General features: G+C 40.3%; 1 protein-coding gene across 10 annotated transcripts in view; it reads right to left on the bottom strand.

Annotated features, from left to right (window-relative positions):
- The window catches only part of LOC126319942 (A-kinase anchor protein 9-like), a 490,541-nt gene that overhangs the window by 212,714 nt on the left and 262,014 nt on the right, over positions 1-15,813 (bottom strand). For 7 of the 10 annotated variants that reach the window (XM_049993656.1, XM_049993664.1, XM_049993682.1 and 4 more), the window contains one exon: positions 13,379-13,528. The exons of the other annotated variants lie outside the window; for them this stretch is intronic. In XM_049993656.1, the coding sequence (XP_049849613.1) occupies positions 13,379-13,528 (150 nt within the window). The remainder of the gene's footprint in view (positions 1-13,378; positions 13,529-15,813) is intronic. 10 annotated transcript variants of the gene reach the window in all.

Here is a 15,813-nt window from a genome sequence, read left to right as displayed (position 1 = left end):
TTAGGGAAATCACGGAAAACCTAAATCAGGATGGCTGAAGACGGGATTGAACCGTCATCCTCCCGAATGCGAGTCCAGTGTGCTAACCACTGCGCCACCTCGCTCGGTACATCAATGGTGCCTTTGCTGTGTGGAACCATGATGATGAACACCTCAGTGACTTTCTGAGATGCCTGAACAGTCTGAATGCCAATCTAAAATTTACCATGGATGTAGAAAAGGACCAACACCTAACATTATTAGATGTGCTGGTTACGAGAGATGATGAAAACCTGGGACACAGCATGTATCAAAAACTGACACACATTGACTGATACCTGCACAAGCTATCAAATCACCACCCAAGCCAGGTAAGACACACGATTAATATTCTTGTAATGTACACAACATGAATGTGTGAGCCACAGCACCTCCGATGTGATACGCAACACCTAGAATGAGGAGTAATGAGTACTCACTCTACCAGTTACATATGAAGTGTCACAGATTCAAACACTCAGAAAGTGATACAATGGAAAAAGAAATGATAGGTATGCCCTTTCTGCCATTTATTCCCATCGGTCATATATTGTGCAAACATGGCTACTTATAAACCAATAAACAAGAGTGTCTCATATCTGCGTAGGAGAAAAAGGTCCCACTTGCAATGCCATGAATATATCGCATACCATATACATGCGGGAAAGTCTATATTGGAATGCATGGATAATCAATTAACACGAGGATCACTGAACATAAGTGGCATTGCAGGTTGGGGCAGATGGAGAAATTGGACATGGCAAGGCATATACTGTGCAAGACTGACCACATAGTACAGTTCGCTGATATGGAAGTTCTTGCTGTAGAGAAGAGCTATCACACCCGCCTTGTTCAGGGAAGCTGCAGAAATCCACAAACATGACAACAGATTCAACAAAAAAGATGAAAGCCTAAAGTTGAACAGATCCTGGATCCCTGTGCTGCAGCCAACGGCCACTGCAGGTAGCAAGAGGACCATGGAAAAGTCCTTTGATGTTGGCACATGAGGTACATATAATCTGTGGCCACGAGCTCGACTCCAGTCATCCACCAGCAATGGAAGGCGAAGCTTTGACAATACCAGTCACCCATGTTAGTGCAAGCTCAGAAATGTCATTGAACAAATGTTGACTGAAGAACCTGAGAAAGAAGCCAACAGACAATATGTCAACAAGTGGCCACAATAGCCTTAACAATTTTGTACAATCATATAGGACCACAGACTTCCCACTTAACAGCCTTTGAATGAATACAAACACACTTAAATTCCTTTGAATTAATATAACTATTTGTCTATCAAAAACATTTTCCTACTGTACTGAAATCAATCCTCCTGATAAAATTAGTTATATTTTGTCCTGATATAGCGATCACTTACTTGCTCCATTACATTGACTAAAAAATAAAATATTCTACATCCACATCCACAACCATATTCCGCAAGCCACCTGACGGTGTGTGGTGGAGGGTACCCTGAGCACCTCTATCAGTTCTCCCTTCTATTCCACTCTAGTATTGTTCGTGGAAAGAAGGACTGTCGGTATGCTTCTGTGTTGGTTCTAATCTCTCTGATTTTATCCTCATGGTCTCTTTGCGAGATATACGTAGGAGAGAGCAATATACTGCGTGACTCTTCGGTGAAGGTATGTCTACTGAGCGTCTGTCCTGCAGAGTCTTCCACTGGAGTTTATCTATCATCTCCATAACGCTTTCGCGATTACTAAATGATCGTGTAATGAAGCGCGCTGCTCTCTGTTGGATCTTCTCTATCTCTTCTATCAATCCTATCTGGTACAGATCCCACACTACTGAGCAGTATTGAAGCAGTGGGCGAACAAGCATACTGTAACCTACTTGCTTTGTTTCCGGATTGCATTTCCTTAGGATTCTTCCAATGAATCTCAGTCTGGCATCTGCTTTACCGACGATCAACTTTATATGATCATTCCATTTTAAATCACTCCTAATGCATACTCCCAGATAATTTATGGAATTAACTGCTTCCAGTTGCTGACCTGCTATTTTGTAGCTAAATTATAAGGGATCTATCTTTCTATGTATTCACAGCACATTACACTTGTCTACATTGAGACTCAATTGCCATTCCCTGCACCATGCGTCAATTCACTGAAGATCCTCCTGCATTTCAGTACAGTTTTCCATTGTTACAACCTCTCGATACACCACAGCATCATCCGCAAAAAGCCTCAGTGAACTTCCGATGTCATCTACCAGGTCATTTATGTATATTGTGAATAGCAATGGTCCTATGACACTCCCCTGTGGCACACCTGAAATCACTCTTACTTCGGAAGACTTCTCTCCATTGAGAATGACATGCTGCGTTCTGTTATCTAGGAACTCCTCAATCCAATCACACAATTGATCTGGTAGACCATATGCTCTTACTTTGTTCAGTAAACGACTGTGGGGAACTGTATCAAACGCTTTGCGGAAGTCAAGAAACACGGCATCTATCTGTGAACCCGTGTCTATGGCCCTCTGAGTCTCGTGGACGAATAGCGCGAGCTGGGTTTCACACGACCGTCTTTTTCGAAACCCATGCTGATTCCTACAGAGTAGATTTCTAGTCTCCAGAAAAGTTATTATACTCGAACATAATACGTGTTCCAAAATTCTACAACTGATTGACGTTAGAGATATAGGTCTATAGTTCTGCACATCTGTTCAACGTCCCTTCTTGAAAACGGGGATGACCTGTGCCCATTTCCAACCCTTTGGAACGCTACGCTCTTCTAGAGACCTACGGTACACTGCTGCAAGAAGGGGGCAAGTTCCTTCGCGTACTCTGTGTAAAATCGAACTGGTATCCCGTCAGTTACAGCGGCCTTTCCTCTTTTGAGCGATTTTAATTGTTTCTCTATCCCTCTGTCTATTTCGATATCTACCATTTTGTCATCTGTGCGACAATCTAGAGAAGGAACTATAGGGCAGTGCAGTCTTACTCTGTGAAACAGCTCTGGAAAAAGACATTTAGTATTTCGGCCTTTAGTCTGTCATCCTCTGTTTCAGTACTATTTTGGTCACAGAGTGTCTGGACATTTTGTTTTGATCCATGTACCGCTTTGACATAAGACCAAAATTTCTTAGGATTTTCTGCCAAGTCAGTACATAGAACTTTACTTTCGAATTCATTGAACGCCTCTCGCATGGCCCTTCTCACACTACATTTCGCTTTGCGGAATTTTTGTTTGTCTGCAAGGCTTTGGCTATGTTGATGTTTGCTGTGAAGTTCCCTTTGCTTCCGCAGCAGTTTTCTAACTCGGTTGTTGTACCACGATGGCTCTTTTCCATCTCTTACAATCTTGCTTGGCACATACTCCTCTAACGCATATTGTACGATGATTTTGAACTTTGTCCACTGATCCTCAACACTATCTGTACTTGAGACAAAACTTTTGTGTTGAGCCGTCAGGTACTCTGTAATCTGCTTTTTGTCACTTTTGCTAAACAGAAAAATCTTCCTACCTTTTTTAATATTTTTATTTATGGCCGAAATCATCGATGCAGTAACCGCTTTATGATCGCTGATTCCTGTTCTGCGTTGACTGTTTCAAATGGTTCGGGTCTGTTTATCACCAGAAGGTCTAATATGTTATCGCCACGAGTCGGTTCTCTGTTTAACTGCTCAAGGTAGTTTTCAGATAAAGCACTTAAAAAAAATTCACTGGATTCTTTGTCCCTGCCACCCGTTATGAACATTAGAGCCTCCCAGTCAATATCCGGCAAATTAAAATCTCCACCCAGAACTATAACATGGTGGGGAAATCTACTCGAAATATTTTCCAAATTATCCTTCAGGTGCTGAGCCACAACAGCTGCTGAGCCAGGGGGCCTATAGAGACATCCAATTACCATGTCTGAGCCTGCTTTAACCGTGACCTTCATCCAAATCATTTCACATTTCGGATCTCCGTCAATTTCCTTCGATACTATTGCACTTCTTATCGCTATAAACCTCCCCCTTCACTGTCCAGCCTGTCTCTGCGGTATACATTCCAATCTGAGTTTAGGATTTCATTACTGTTTACGTCTGGTTTCAGCCAACTTTCTGTCCCTTGTACTATATGGGCGTTGCGACCGTTTATTAATGAGAGCAGTTCTGGGACCTTTCTATAGACGCTCCTGCAGTTTACTATTAGCACATTAATATTATTATTCCCTGTTGCATTTTGCCTACTCCTAACTTGCCGCGTCTCAGGAGGCGTCTTGTCGGGCCTAGGGAGGGAATTCTCTAACCTAAAAAACCCCCATGTGCATTCCACACGTACTCCGCTACCCTTGTAGCCACTTCCGGCGTGTAGTGCACGCCTGACCTATTCAGGGGGACCCTATATTTCTCCACCCGATAGCCGAGGTCGAGAAATTTGCACCCCACCTCTCCGCAGAATCGTCTGAGCCTCTGGTTTAAGCCTTCCACTTGGCTCCAAACCAGAGGACCACGATCGGTTCTGTGAACGATACTACAAATAGTTAGCTCTGATTCCACCCTGTGAGCGAGGCTTTCCACCTTTACCAATTCCGCCAACCGCCTGTACGAACTGAGGATGACCTCTGAACCGAGATGGCAGGAGTCATTGGTGCCGACATGAGCAACAATTTGCAGTCGGGTGCACTCCATGCTCTCTATTGCCGCCGGTAGGACCTCCTCCGCATCTCGGATGAGACGCCTTGGTAAGCAGACAGAGTGAACACTGGCCTTCATCCCCGACCTTTCCGCTATTTCCCTAAGGGGCTCCATCACCCGCCTAACGTTGGAGCTCCCAATAACTAATAAACCCCTCCCCCCGTGTGCCTGCTCGGACCTTGCTGAAGGAGCAGCCACATGTCCACTCAAAGGCAGAGCGAGCGACGCCACATGGCCAGCCTCCACATTTACCCTCCGCCTTGTGCACCGCGAACGCCGCTGAACCCGCCACTCCCCTTGGGGAGAGGATGACCCAACCACATTATCATGTACTTACGTGAAACAAACACTTCATAACAATATTCTCTGTAGCCTACACCATGTGTAAGACTTCTTGCGCTTTTCTGTAAAAATATTCTTCTGTAAGTTTATGACTGCTGAAACTGTCTCAATGTGTACAGTTCTTAATGTTTTGCTTCAACTGCTGTCCACGGGGGATACAAGCCATTACTGATTTTTTCACATAAAAAATAATTTGGTTTTCCCACTGACAATTTTCAGTTGTGTGCATTCCAAGCAACTTGCGGTTACCAACTGAGGTGCCAGCTTCATAGCTCATTTTGGGAGAAGTTGTTCCACCTCTTTCTTGCAATCAGATGTTCATGTAAACATGCTGTTTAGGTCGTTAGTATCTACAGGATCTGCACTGTGTGAACTTTGTGATGAGATATGTGCAGAGATGCTTGTAAGAAGAACTGGGACAGCACATCGCCAATCTGTGGTGGTGGCTGAGCATTTCCACCTGCTGTGAAGGGGTTGCTTTGCTTTGGCGCTGCAGCTAGGCAGTGTTTTGGAATAACAGAGAGAAAGAGGCATTGCCTACAATGCCAATGTCCAGAACAGACGAATGAAGCTGAATGCGATGTTATGAGAATCACTTCGAAGATGTTGGTCTAGTTAATATGAGGTCTGTTCGCCAATGTATGTAAAGGTTTCATAAGAGCAACAAAATAAAGAAGAATTCTTCAAAAGGCAGTTACATCATATCATACCCTGAAAATTACAGAGCTCTCTTACGGCCCATGGCCCTCTGCAAGTGGAAATGAAGTCACATGGTGAGATTTGGTGGCATTCCATAGCAGGTTCAACATCAAGAAACTATGAGAATGTGAGTATAAGAAAATAGTCAAGGTAAAAATTTATGAACAACATCAAAGCAACAGATTGTTCGTGAAGTTGTTGGTTCAGTTACAACACAGAACCAGAGCCTTTTAACACTTAAAAAAAAAAGAAAATGGTTTCCCCACCTACTATTTTAATACATGTACACTTCAAGCAACTTGCAGTTACCAGTTAAGGTGCCATCTTCAGAGCTTATTTTGTGGAGTTTTGTCATGACATTAATATACATGAGGAAGAGAAAACACTATGTAATGGGTGCTACACTACACCATTTGTTACTGTTTCACTGGTGGACTGAAAATTTATCATCTTGTCACCTTAGCATTAAGCAATCTAGAGGACATATTCAAACTCCATTCCTAATTTCTCATTGTTCCTTTATTATCTCCCAGTATTCCTTCTTGGTTCCAGAAGAGACACAGATGAATTTCTGATGTTACACAACTTCAGTTTTCTCAAAGGTGACCTATGGTTTGCCGAGTTGAAAGCTTCAACCCAGTTTCAAATTCCAAAAAGATATCCAATTCAAACATATGTTCATTGGTAGTTATTGCTTCAGTACTGAACTAAAAGCTGATAGATGCTGAACTTCTCTATTTACCTCAAATCACTGCTTATATTATATCATTTACAAAGAACGCTTCGTGTGTTATCTTGATTGACGGTTCTGAAATTTGCGTGGTTGCCACAGGGGGAAAATCATTTTGCTAAAAATTGGTCATTATATTTTTAAGTTATTATATTTACTGGAAGCAGTGTTCCACAACTTTTAAATATTTTAAGAACGTCAATATTAACCACCAAAAAGCAGCTGCAAAGATAGCTTGTTCATTGTTTACACTAGCCTCAACCCAAGGGACATCTTCAAACAATGGAAAATCCGGGATGGAATATAACACGTCCGCAGCTCATGGTCTTGCGGTAGCGTTCTCGCTTCCCGCACATGGGGTTCCGAGTTCGATTCCCGGCAGGGTCAGGGATTTTTCCGGCCTCGAGATGACTGGGTCTTGTGTCGTCTTCATCATCATCATTCATCCCCATTATGCTCAGAGGAAGGCAATGGCAAACCACCTCCACTAGGACCTTGCCTAGTACAGCGGTGTGGGTCTCCCTGCATTGTCCCCTACGCTCCTTGGAGTATGGGACCTCACCCCCACCACCATGAAAAGGAAAGTTGCCACTCACAATATAGATCCTGGGTCGCAGATAGGCACAACAAAAAGTGACACACACACACACACACACACACACACACACACACACACACACACACACAAATGCAACTCATACATACAACTGCAGTGTCAGGCAACTGTAGCTGTAGTGTGACTACAGTTGCCTGAGACTGCAGCTGTGTGTGTGTGTGTGTGTGTGTGTGTGTGGTCTACTTGTGACACTCTTTTTGTTGTGCCTGTATGTGAGGCAGCATCTCTGCTATACGGTGAGAGGGACATCTTCAGTTGGCCTGACATGGTACAGTTTTATGTTCGCAGTACTGTGTGTCTTATGATTTTTGATTGAAAAGAAGTGTCTGCTTTAAGTGTTTGCGCTGTAACAATAACCTTTGAGAGTACTGTTGAGATCAAAGCTTTTCAGATAACTCCTTACATGTTTCTGAATACGTGTAGGTCAACTAAATATGATGATTTGACCAAAAACAGTACTGAAAATAATGAACAAAAGTTTCCAGCAGCTTTATAGGTTAATAATGTTTCTTAAATTAAGTCATTATACAAGAACTCAAATTATGATCTAGAATTATGACACAAACAGTTGAGTATGACAGACAGTGGTGTGTGCCTGTTTTGATGTCTTGTCTGTAGGCGAGTGTGACTTGTGATCCCTTTCAATGAGTGGGAGAAGATTTCAGTTGGAATTAACTACCTTCCTAGCTTATTTACTTTATCAAGAATCTTTTGTGTAATGAACAGTCTCATGTGACTTGGGAAGAGCACAGGTTATTCCCGTTTACAAAATGGTAAAAAGACAGGATGCACAGATTTGGAAAGGTGATCAACACTATTGTACATCTTTTTGGCTATGAACCAAGATATGATTAAATGGAGTGTCTTAGCAGACACACGATTGGCACAATGAATATTTTACTGAAGCAACCCAGAGCACTATACTGCATGTCCAGATTTCAACATACATGAACGTAGCATGGAATGTGTTTCAAGGAGGAATTACAGCAATTCTAATTTTCTCAATACACACAAAAGATTTGTCAGATAGTAGCAACAATATCAGATTATTCTAAAAAAAAATAAAAGAAATCATAAAGCATGCCAGGAAAACATAATATACAAATAACAATATGTACAACAAAATTTGATGTCCTTTAACATCTACATACTTAAAAAATTTGATGCCATGTTACGGTATGGAAACAGGTTTAGAAAATAAGTGTCTTTATAGGGCTATGTCCGCTTGATGGGGTTGGTAAATACACCATACGTACATATATCAAACACTGAGCCATGGATTCAAACTGTGCATGAGCGGAGATGCTCCAGAAGTGAGAAGACTTACAATATAGTCAATAATTGTTATAAATGACACAAATAACTGATGCATAGCTTGTGTTACACCTGCAAGTTGAAAAACAACTCAGCCTGTACAAAGTCAGTCAATGAATGACAGATGATAATGGTGGACATATGTACACCAAAGAATAATTAGCCAACAACATATTATTGATCATCATTCTCCAACTTAGTGGTGTCATTGACAGGACTAAAACTGTACTGGTCAGAGAGGGAGAGGGAGAGGAATAGAAAGAGAGGGGGGAATAGAAAGATAGAGAGGAATAGAAAGAGAGGGAGGAATATAGAGAGAGGGAGAGGAATAGAGAGAGGGAGAGGGGTAGGCGGAGAGGGAGGGAGGGGGGATGGGGCCACAGGTAGGGGGGAGGAAGGGGGGATGGGGCCAAAGGAAGGGGGAGGGAAGTAGGTAGGTATGGAATAAAGTTGAATGACCTTGAAATACCAAAAATGCCTATTACAACATAATGTTTATATGTTACCAAAAACAACATGGTTATCATGTGTGGACCATAAAAGTTACTAGACGACAGTCGTTTACACACCTAAAAGTGTCTACCTAAAATGTAGAGGTCTAAAACCATCTTAAAAATTTCTTATTTCTGAGACCTGTTTGTCCACTGAGTATACCTTTTGGTTCCTCTTTGAAGGCACTACAAATCTCTATTTTCTCCATTAGTCTACCCTTTCAACCCTATTAGTGCCTTGAAAGATTCCTCAATGCTGCTGGTGTTACAACTGTAATTACGCAAATGTACACTAAATAAGGATTTATAATTCTTGCTTGTGTTTGTGTGCTCTGTGGATCTGGTGCGAACCACCTATCAGTTTCCATCAGATAGAAAGTCTCACATTCACCACATCTGATTCTATAAACTTGATGGTTGTATTTCAAGCTGCATGTGAGTAACACAAGTTTATGCATGGCGTTACTTGTCAGAGACAAAAGCTGTTTACTCTATTGTAAGTATTCTCACTGCAATGAGCCTCTCTGCTCAAATGCAGTTTCAGTCTGTGGCACTATAACTGATGCATGTACCTATGATTTACTTACAGACTATGAAGAAGAATACAGCCCTTCAAGGACTTTGTTATTTTTAACCTGCTTGTATTTCATAATAACACATCAAAATTTGGAAGTATGTGAATGTTATCAAAATGCAAATTTTGTTGTACATATACAGGGTGAAAAGTATTTAAACCGACAAACGCTGGGAGGTTGTTGGGGACATAAACAAATATTTTTCCCTAAAATCATTTTTTCCTATGAGGAGTATTTAAACTGGTAGAGTAAGATTTCTCTGGCAGCAAATTAATTAAACCTACAAACATTTTTCCCTTTTTTTATGACCAGGAGACAACAACTAGGTAGCAGACACGGCCCAATTAAACAGTCCCCAACAACACCGACCCACACATTAACGAAGAACTGCACTTGATGAGTGGTAACTGTGGCATGTAGGTTATCCTCACTCCAAACATGAGAATTGTGCATGTTGAAGACTTCATTACCCCTGAACGTTGCTTAATCGATAAACAACACAGAGGATGGAAATGCAGGATGCATTTCACACAATTTCAGGTACCACTGTGAAAACTGTGTTCTGGGTGGATAATCAACTGGTTCCAGGTTGTGGACACACTGTAAGTGAAATGGACCTAACAATAGCTCTCGAAGGACTGTTCTTACATTCGTCTGATTCGTCCCCATGTTACGTGCAATTGGACGAGTGCTGACTGAAGGATCCCACTCCACATGCTGCAAAACAGCTTCTTCAACTTGCAGCGTCTTACCGTGCATCGACGTCCCTGTCCAGGTAATCTGCTAAATGACCCGGTCTCACGCAGATGTTGGTACACAGCAGCAAAGGTCGTATGATGTGGGATACGGCGATTAGGATATTGCTGTTGATAAACCCAATGTGCAGCTCGTCCATTGACGTGCGCTACGTAGTACGCTCCAACCATATCAATGTACTCACTGCAGGTGTATAGCTCCATTAGTAAACAGAGACAATGCACTGCTGCACTGGTGGACAGCAGTTGCCTACAACTGAAGAGCGTAATACGCCATCTAACAACTGAAGATCATAATACACGATCTAACAACTGAAGAGCGTAATACGGCCTCCACCGTGTTAAATAATCCTCATAGGAAAAAATGTCATTACAGAAAAATATTTGTTTTGATGTCCCCTACAACCTCCCAGAGTTTGTCGGTTTAAATACTTTTCACCCTGTAGTTGTGCCTCCTATTGCATTTTCCTGAGGCACTGTACTATATGTCTGTAGATGCTTGATAATGGCACACAGACCAAAACTGGAATAGAACAACGAAAACAGAAAATGACGTCATCTAAAGAAATGCAGAAGACCTGGACAACAATTCTGCTTGGTGTAATGATCTGCAGCTCTCTTTCAGTGTGGATATATGTAAGATAACATCAAAAACAGAGAGAGAGAGAGAGAGAGAGAGAGAGAGAGAGAGAGAGAGAGAGAGAGAAGAAAAAAATACAGTTGTATCTAGTTACAAGATTATAGTGGTGATCATCTTAAGCACATCATATTGTATAACTATTTAGGGAAAATACTTAGAAGCAATATGAAATGGGGTATTCATGTAAAATCAGTATTGGGGAAGGTGAATGAAAGATCTATATTTGCTGCAAGGATTCTGTGACAGTCCAATGCACTTGCAACGGAAATTTCATACAAGAACTAGTGACCATTCTAGAGTATTGTTACACCATCTCAGTCCTTATGAAGCAGACATGACAATGCTGAATAAATTCAGAGGTACATTGCTATGGTCATAGGAGGTTGGCATAGCCCTTAAGAAAATATAAAAGAATCTCTCAGGGAACTTAAATGGGACGGAAGAGAGATGATTAGTTCTCACAAAACAATGTTGTGTAAGTTCAGAGGACGAATGGGTGACCACTGTGCTGTTGTCATCATATCTCATGTAATTCAACAAAAATTATCAGTTTTTAAAAATATAATTCAATTAGATGGGTAAAAACTCTACTCACTGAGTGGTGGAAGGAGAACACACACATAAAAGATATTAAAGTCTGCAAGCTTTCCGAGTCAGTGGCTCCGTCTTCTGACAGAAAGGATAAAGAGGAAGGAAGATGGGTGAAGGAAAAGGTGGTGGTGGTGGTGGTTAGTGTTTAACGTCCCATCGACAACGAGGTCATTAGAGACGGAGCGGAAGCTCAGGTTAGGGAAGGATTGGGAAGGAAATCGGCCGTGCCCTTTCAAAGGAACCATCCCGGCATTTGCCTGAAAGGATTTAGGGAAATCACGGAAAACCTAAATCAGGATGGCCGGAGACGGGATTGAACCGTCGTCCTCCCGAATGCGAGTCCAGTGTGCTAACCACTGCGCCACCTCACTCGGTGAAGGAAAAGGACAGGTGAGGTTTAGGAAAAGGGGGTAGAGCTCAGAGACGTCACCCAGAACCTCAGGTGAGGGGAAACCCACTGGATGGGATGAGAAGTAGAGACTTTCTGGGCAACTTTTCTGACTTTTCACTTTTCCTAAACTTCACCAGTCCTTTTCCCTTCAACCCTTCACCCAGAATAAGAAGCCATTGGCTCCGGAAGCTTGCAATCTTTGATATTTTTCATAAGTGTGCTATATCTTATTTATTAATCACAAGAATAAGATAATAGAGAGTAGTAAATAAAATAGAAAGAAACTTCCACATGGGAAAAATATATTAAAAACAAAGATTCCAAGACTTACCAAGCGGGAAAGCGCCGGTAAATACAATAAATAAAACACACAAACACACACACAGAATTTCTAGCTTTTGCAACCGATGGTTGCTTCTTCAGGAAAGAGGGAAGGAGAGGGAAAGACGAAAGGATGTGGGTTTTAAGGGAGAGGGTAAGGAGTCATTCCAATCCCGGGAGTGGAAAGACTTCCCTTAGGGGGAAAAAAGGACAGATGTACACACACACACACACACACACACACACACACACACACATCCTTTTGTCTTTCCCTCTCCTTCCCTCTTTCCTGAAGAGGCAACCATCGGTTGCGAAAGCTAGAAATTCTGTGTGTGTGTTTGTGTGTTTTATTTATTGTGCCTATCTACCGGCGCTTTCCCGCTTGGAAAGTCTTGGAATCTTTGTTTTTAATATATAATAGAGAGTAGGGTGTACACAGAGGTATATAGACAGACATTTTCCCTTTCACTTAATACAAACATGGAATAGGAATGGGTATCACTAATATTGGTGTGAGATGGTACAAAGTTGAGGTTAAAGTCAAGATATTTCAGTAGAATTTGAAGTACAATGTCTGGCTGTTCAATACCCTGCTTTTAAATGAGGCTGGGTGTTTTATCTGATGCCACACTAACCTACAGAGTGTTGATTTACTCTCAAGAAAAGTGTTTGCGACTATGTGGCTGGCGCACCTAAACTAGAAGCACACATTTAAAATTAAATTTATAATTCTGTGCTTGAATATATAAATCAGTGAATGAACAATAGTGGACAATAATAAGTTTTGTGTTAACAATTTGTAAGTTGTTATCTTGCATAAAATAAAACATAGATAATACTTAACAGTCTATGTTCAGAATAATGACTTATATTAAATACAACTTACAGTACCAGGTTAACCTTTCTTTCTGCAAATCATTTCACACATACACTACCATTTTTTCCTGCAAAATGTACAGCACTTATGTTTCCAGAAAAACTATCACAATGCACTACTCATTCAAAAATGTTGGCTGTTAGCTCAAGAGCAATTTGAAGTATATTGAGAAATAGCCACAGACCACAGAGCTACCCATAAAATGACAGTGGAGCATGTTAATATGACAAAGGAAAGGAATTTATTTTCTTGCTAAGTACTTTGGACAATATATGGTATAATGGTGTAATCATGAGTGAAACTAAACATGCAGTTTTCATTAAACAGAAACCATAACCAGTGATGATAAAAAAAATTATATTGCTTATACCTGTATTTGTTCTTCAAGGGCTTTTATAATTTCATGCTTAACTTGCTCAACTTCATCATGCAGTCTTCTGTCAAATGCCACTTTCAATTTTTCTATTTCACATGCATGCATCTCTTTAATTTCACAGATGGCTCTTGAATGGCTATCTTCCTACAGTAGTACACATTATGTGTTTGTCAATTAACACATATGAAACAAACATTTCTTGGTTAAAATACAACTTTACTCAAATACAGAAACCAATTTCACTTTTCATTTGTATAATACTGTTACACTGTAATTTACATAATTTAAATTACACAGAACTTTTCAGATTCCATGTCTAACATTAGCTCTAACATTAGTATTGCATTTTGATTACTGACTCCAAACATTTTCTTAACAACATATGGATTGGGCATCAAGCTTGCATCAGCCATTGCCATAGATGCAGTTTGAGATACCAGAAATTGTGCATTTTTCAACAAATTTCAGTAGTTCCTTGAGACATAAAAAAATTGTACAACCTAGTACATATATTAAGACTACCAGTGTTTCTGGTAGTGTAATGCAACTTCGAGCAAGATGAGAAGGATATCAGAAAGACAAGCAAACATGACAGCACTAAATAGGCTAAGAGGTGGGTGGGTGGGTGAGGGATGGTGGGGAGGGGTGGGGGATGGAAGGGGGGCAGCGGTAGGTTCACAGTAAACAGTAACAATAATCAACTTTCTCAGTATCATGATTCCTGAGTAGACACTTTGAACCTTTACTATGCCTTTCTCCTAATCTTTCCTCACTTCCTAACTGGCTTTTAGCTATAAGGCTCTTTTCAGTCATATTAATATTGTATGGCTTGCTGGGAGTATGGAGTATCAGACTTTTAAAACTGATTTTTAATTTTGGAGTAATGATCAGCTCACCTTACCAGGATCTCAAAGGACATTAATAAATACAAACATGCACAATAAGACATAATTAAAAACACCTGCTTGCACCTGTTACAAAATTAGACCCATATTTTCCTTTTATCCATTAATCCTTAGTTTGTCTAAGAAGTACGCAGAAGTTGGAAGGACAAACTAAAAACATTTCAACTTATAATGACCTGATCATCTCCTGTGCCTATTTCTTGCCTCTCAATCCCTCTTGTTTCGTCTTACATTGAGTGACAGTCATTGAACATGTAGATTTGTTGCCTTTTCCTAGCACACTCAAGTAAACATACAGCCACTTTTTAACTTTACTATACAGCATGGAGGCACAATGTTTAAGTTACTGAACTCACATCCAGCACACAAGCACATTTCATGCCTCCAACTGATCATCCAGATTTCAGTTGTTCATGATTTCTCTAAATTACTTTCAGCAAACAATAAGATAGTTTCCTCAAAATGTTCACAGTGATTTGAATATCTACTGTTTTTCTCTCTGTACGTGTACTGCCTGTTTGCCAATAATCAGAATCTGATCTGACAGCACCATGTGACTGCAACTGATGTTCATCTTCTTTTCAGTTTCTTTTCCTTTCTACATTTAAAACAGAAAACAGCCTATATTTCTGAAACCCTCAAGATGCACTGCCTTCATTTAATGCCTTAAATGAATGGCTGCTGTTAATTTAAAAAATCTGCAGAATATAGTAAAATTCTGCCTTTTTCCTTGAATTAGATTTATGATCCTACACCATATTTTTTTCCATTTGTTTGATATACTGTTAATTGCGACTAACCTTCCACATTCTTACTAGGATCTGATATTCCTCATATTTTATGTACTTAAGATAACTCATTATAGAGGGGGAGCTGGGTTGATTAACAGTGTTCTCGGTGCGTTAAACACATTATGAAGAATTGGGAGGCATTGACATTTTTGTAACCAACAACATGCAATTATTTTAAAGTGATAGTCTGTAAACATTTCATAATCTTACAATTAATAAGTGTACTTGAACTAAACATTTTTGTGGGAGATATTTAAAGAAATTTAAAAGGAAAATGACAAACTACAACAGTTTCACTTAAAGAGTCCAATTACCTTTAACATGTGCATAGAGAACTACATGGAAAGAATGGTCTATAAATACAATATGTGCCAAAAATACATAAAAGGTAGTTATACTACAGTGTTCTTCATTTCCAGATTGTGTAGAATGCAAGAAACTACATCAAATACATCTATTTCTCAAATCTTTTATACGCACATCTAAATATTCTTTATTTTGTCATGTAATATTAAAAATTTTATCAGAGATATTTTTGCTTAATTAGATATATGTTAATGAGCTGTATATTATGACCACATGTCCAATAGCATGTTGGTCCATCTCTGGAATGTGATACAGCAGCAGTCCCATATGGAATAGATTCGACAAGTCCTTGGTTGGTTTCCTTCGGCATGTGTCATCGGATGTCCACACACAGGATACACAATTCTAGTAAATTATATGACAGAAT

This window comes from Schistocerca gregaria, chromosome 2 (genome assembly GCF_023897955.1).
Source record: "Schistocerca gregaria isolate iqSchGreg1 chromosome 2, iqSchGreg1.2, whole genome shotgun sequence".
NCBI lineage: Eukaryota > Metazoa > Arthropoda > Insecta > Orthoptera > Acrididae > Schistocerca > Schistocerca gregaria.
Note: the sequence above shows the minus strand (reverse complement) of the source record. Positions and strands in the feature narration are given on the sequence as shown.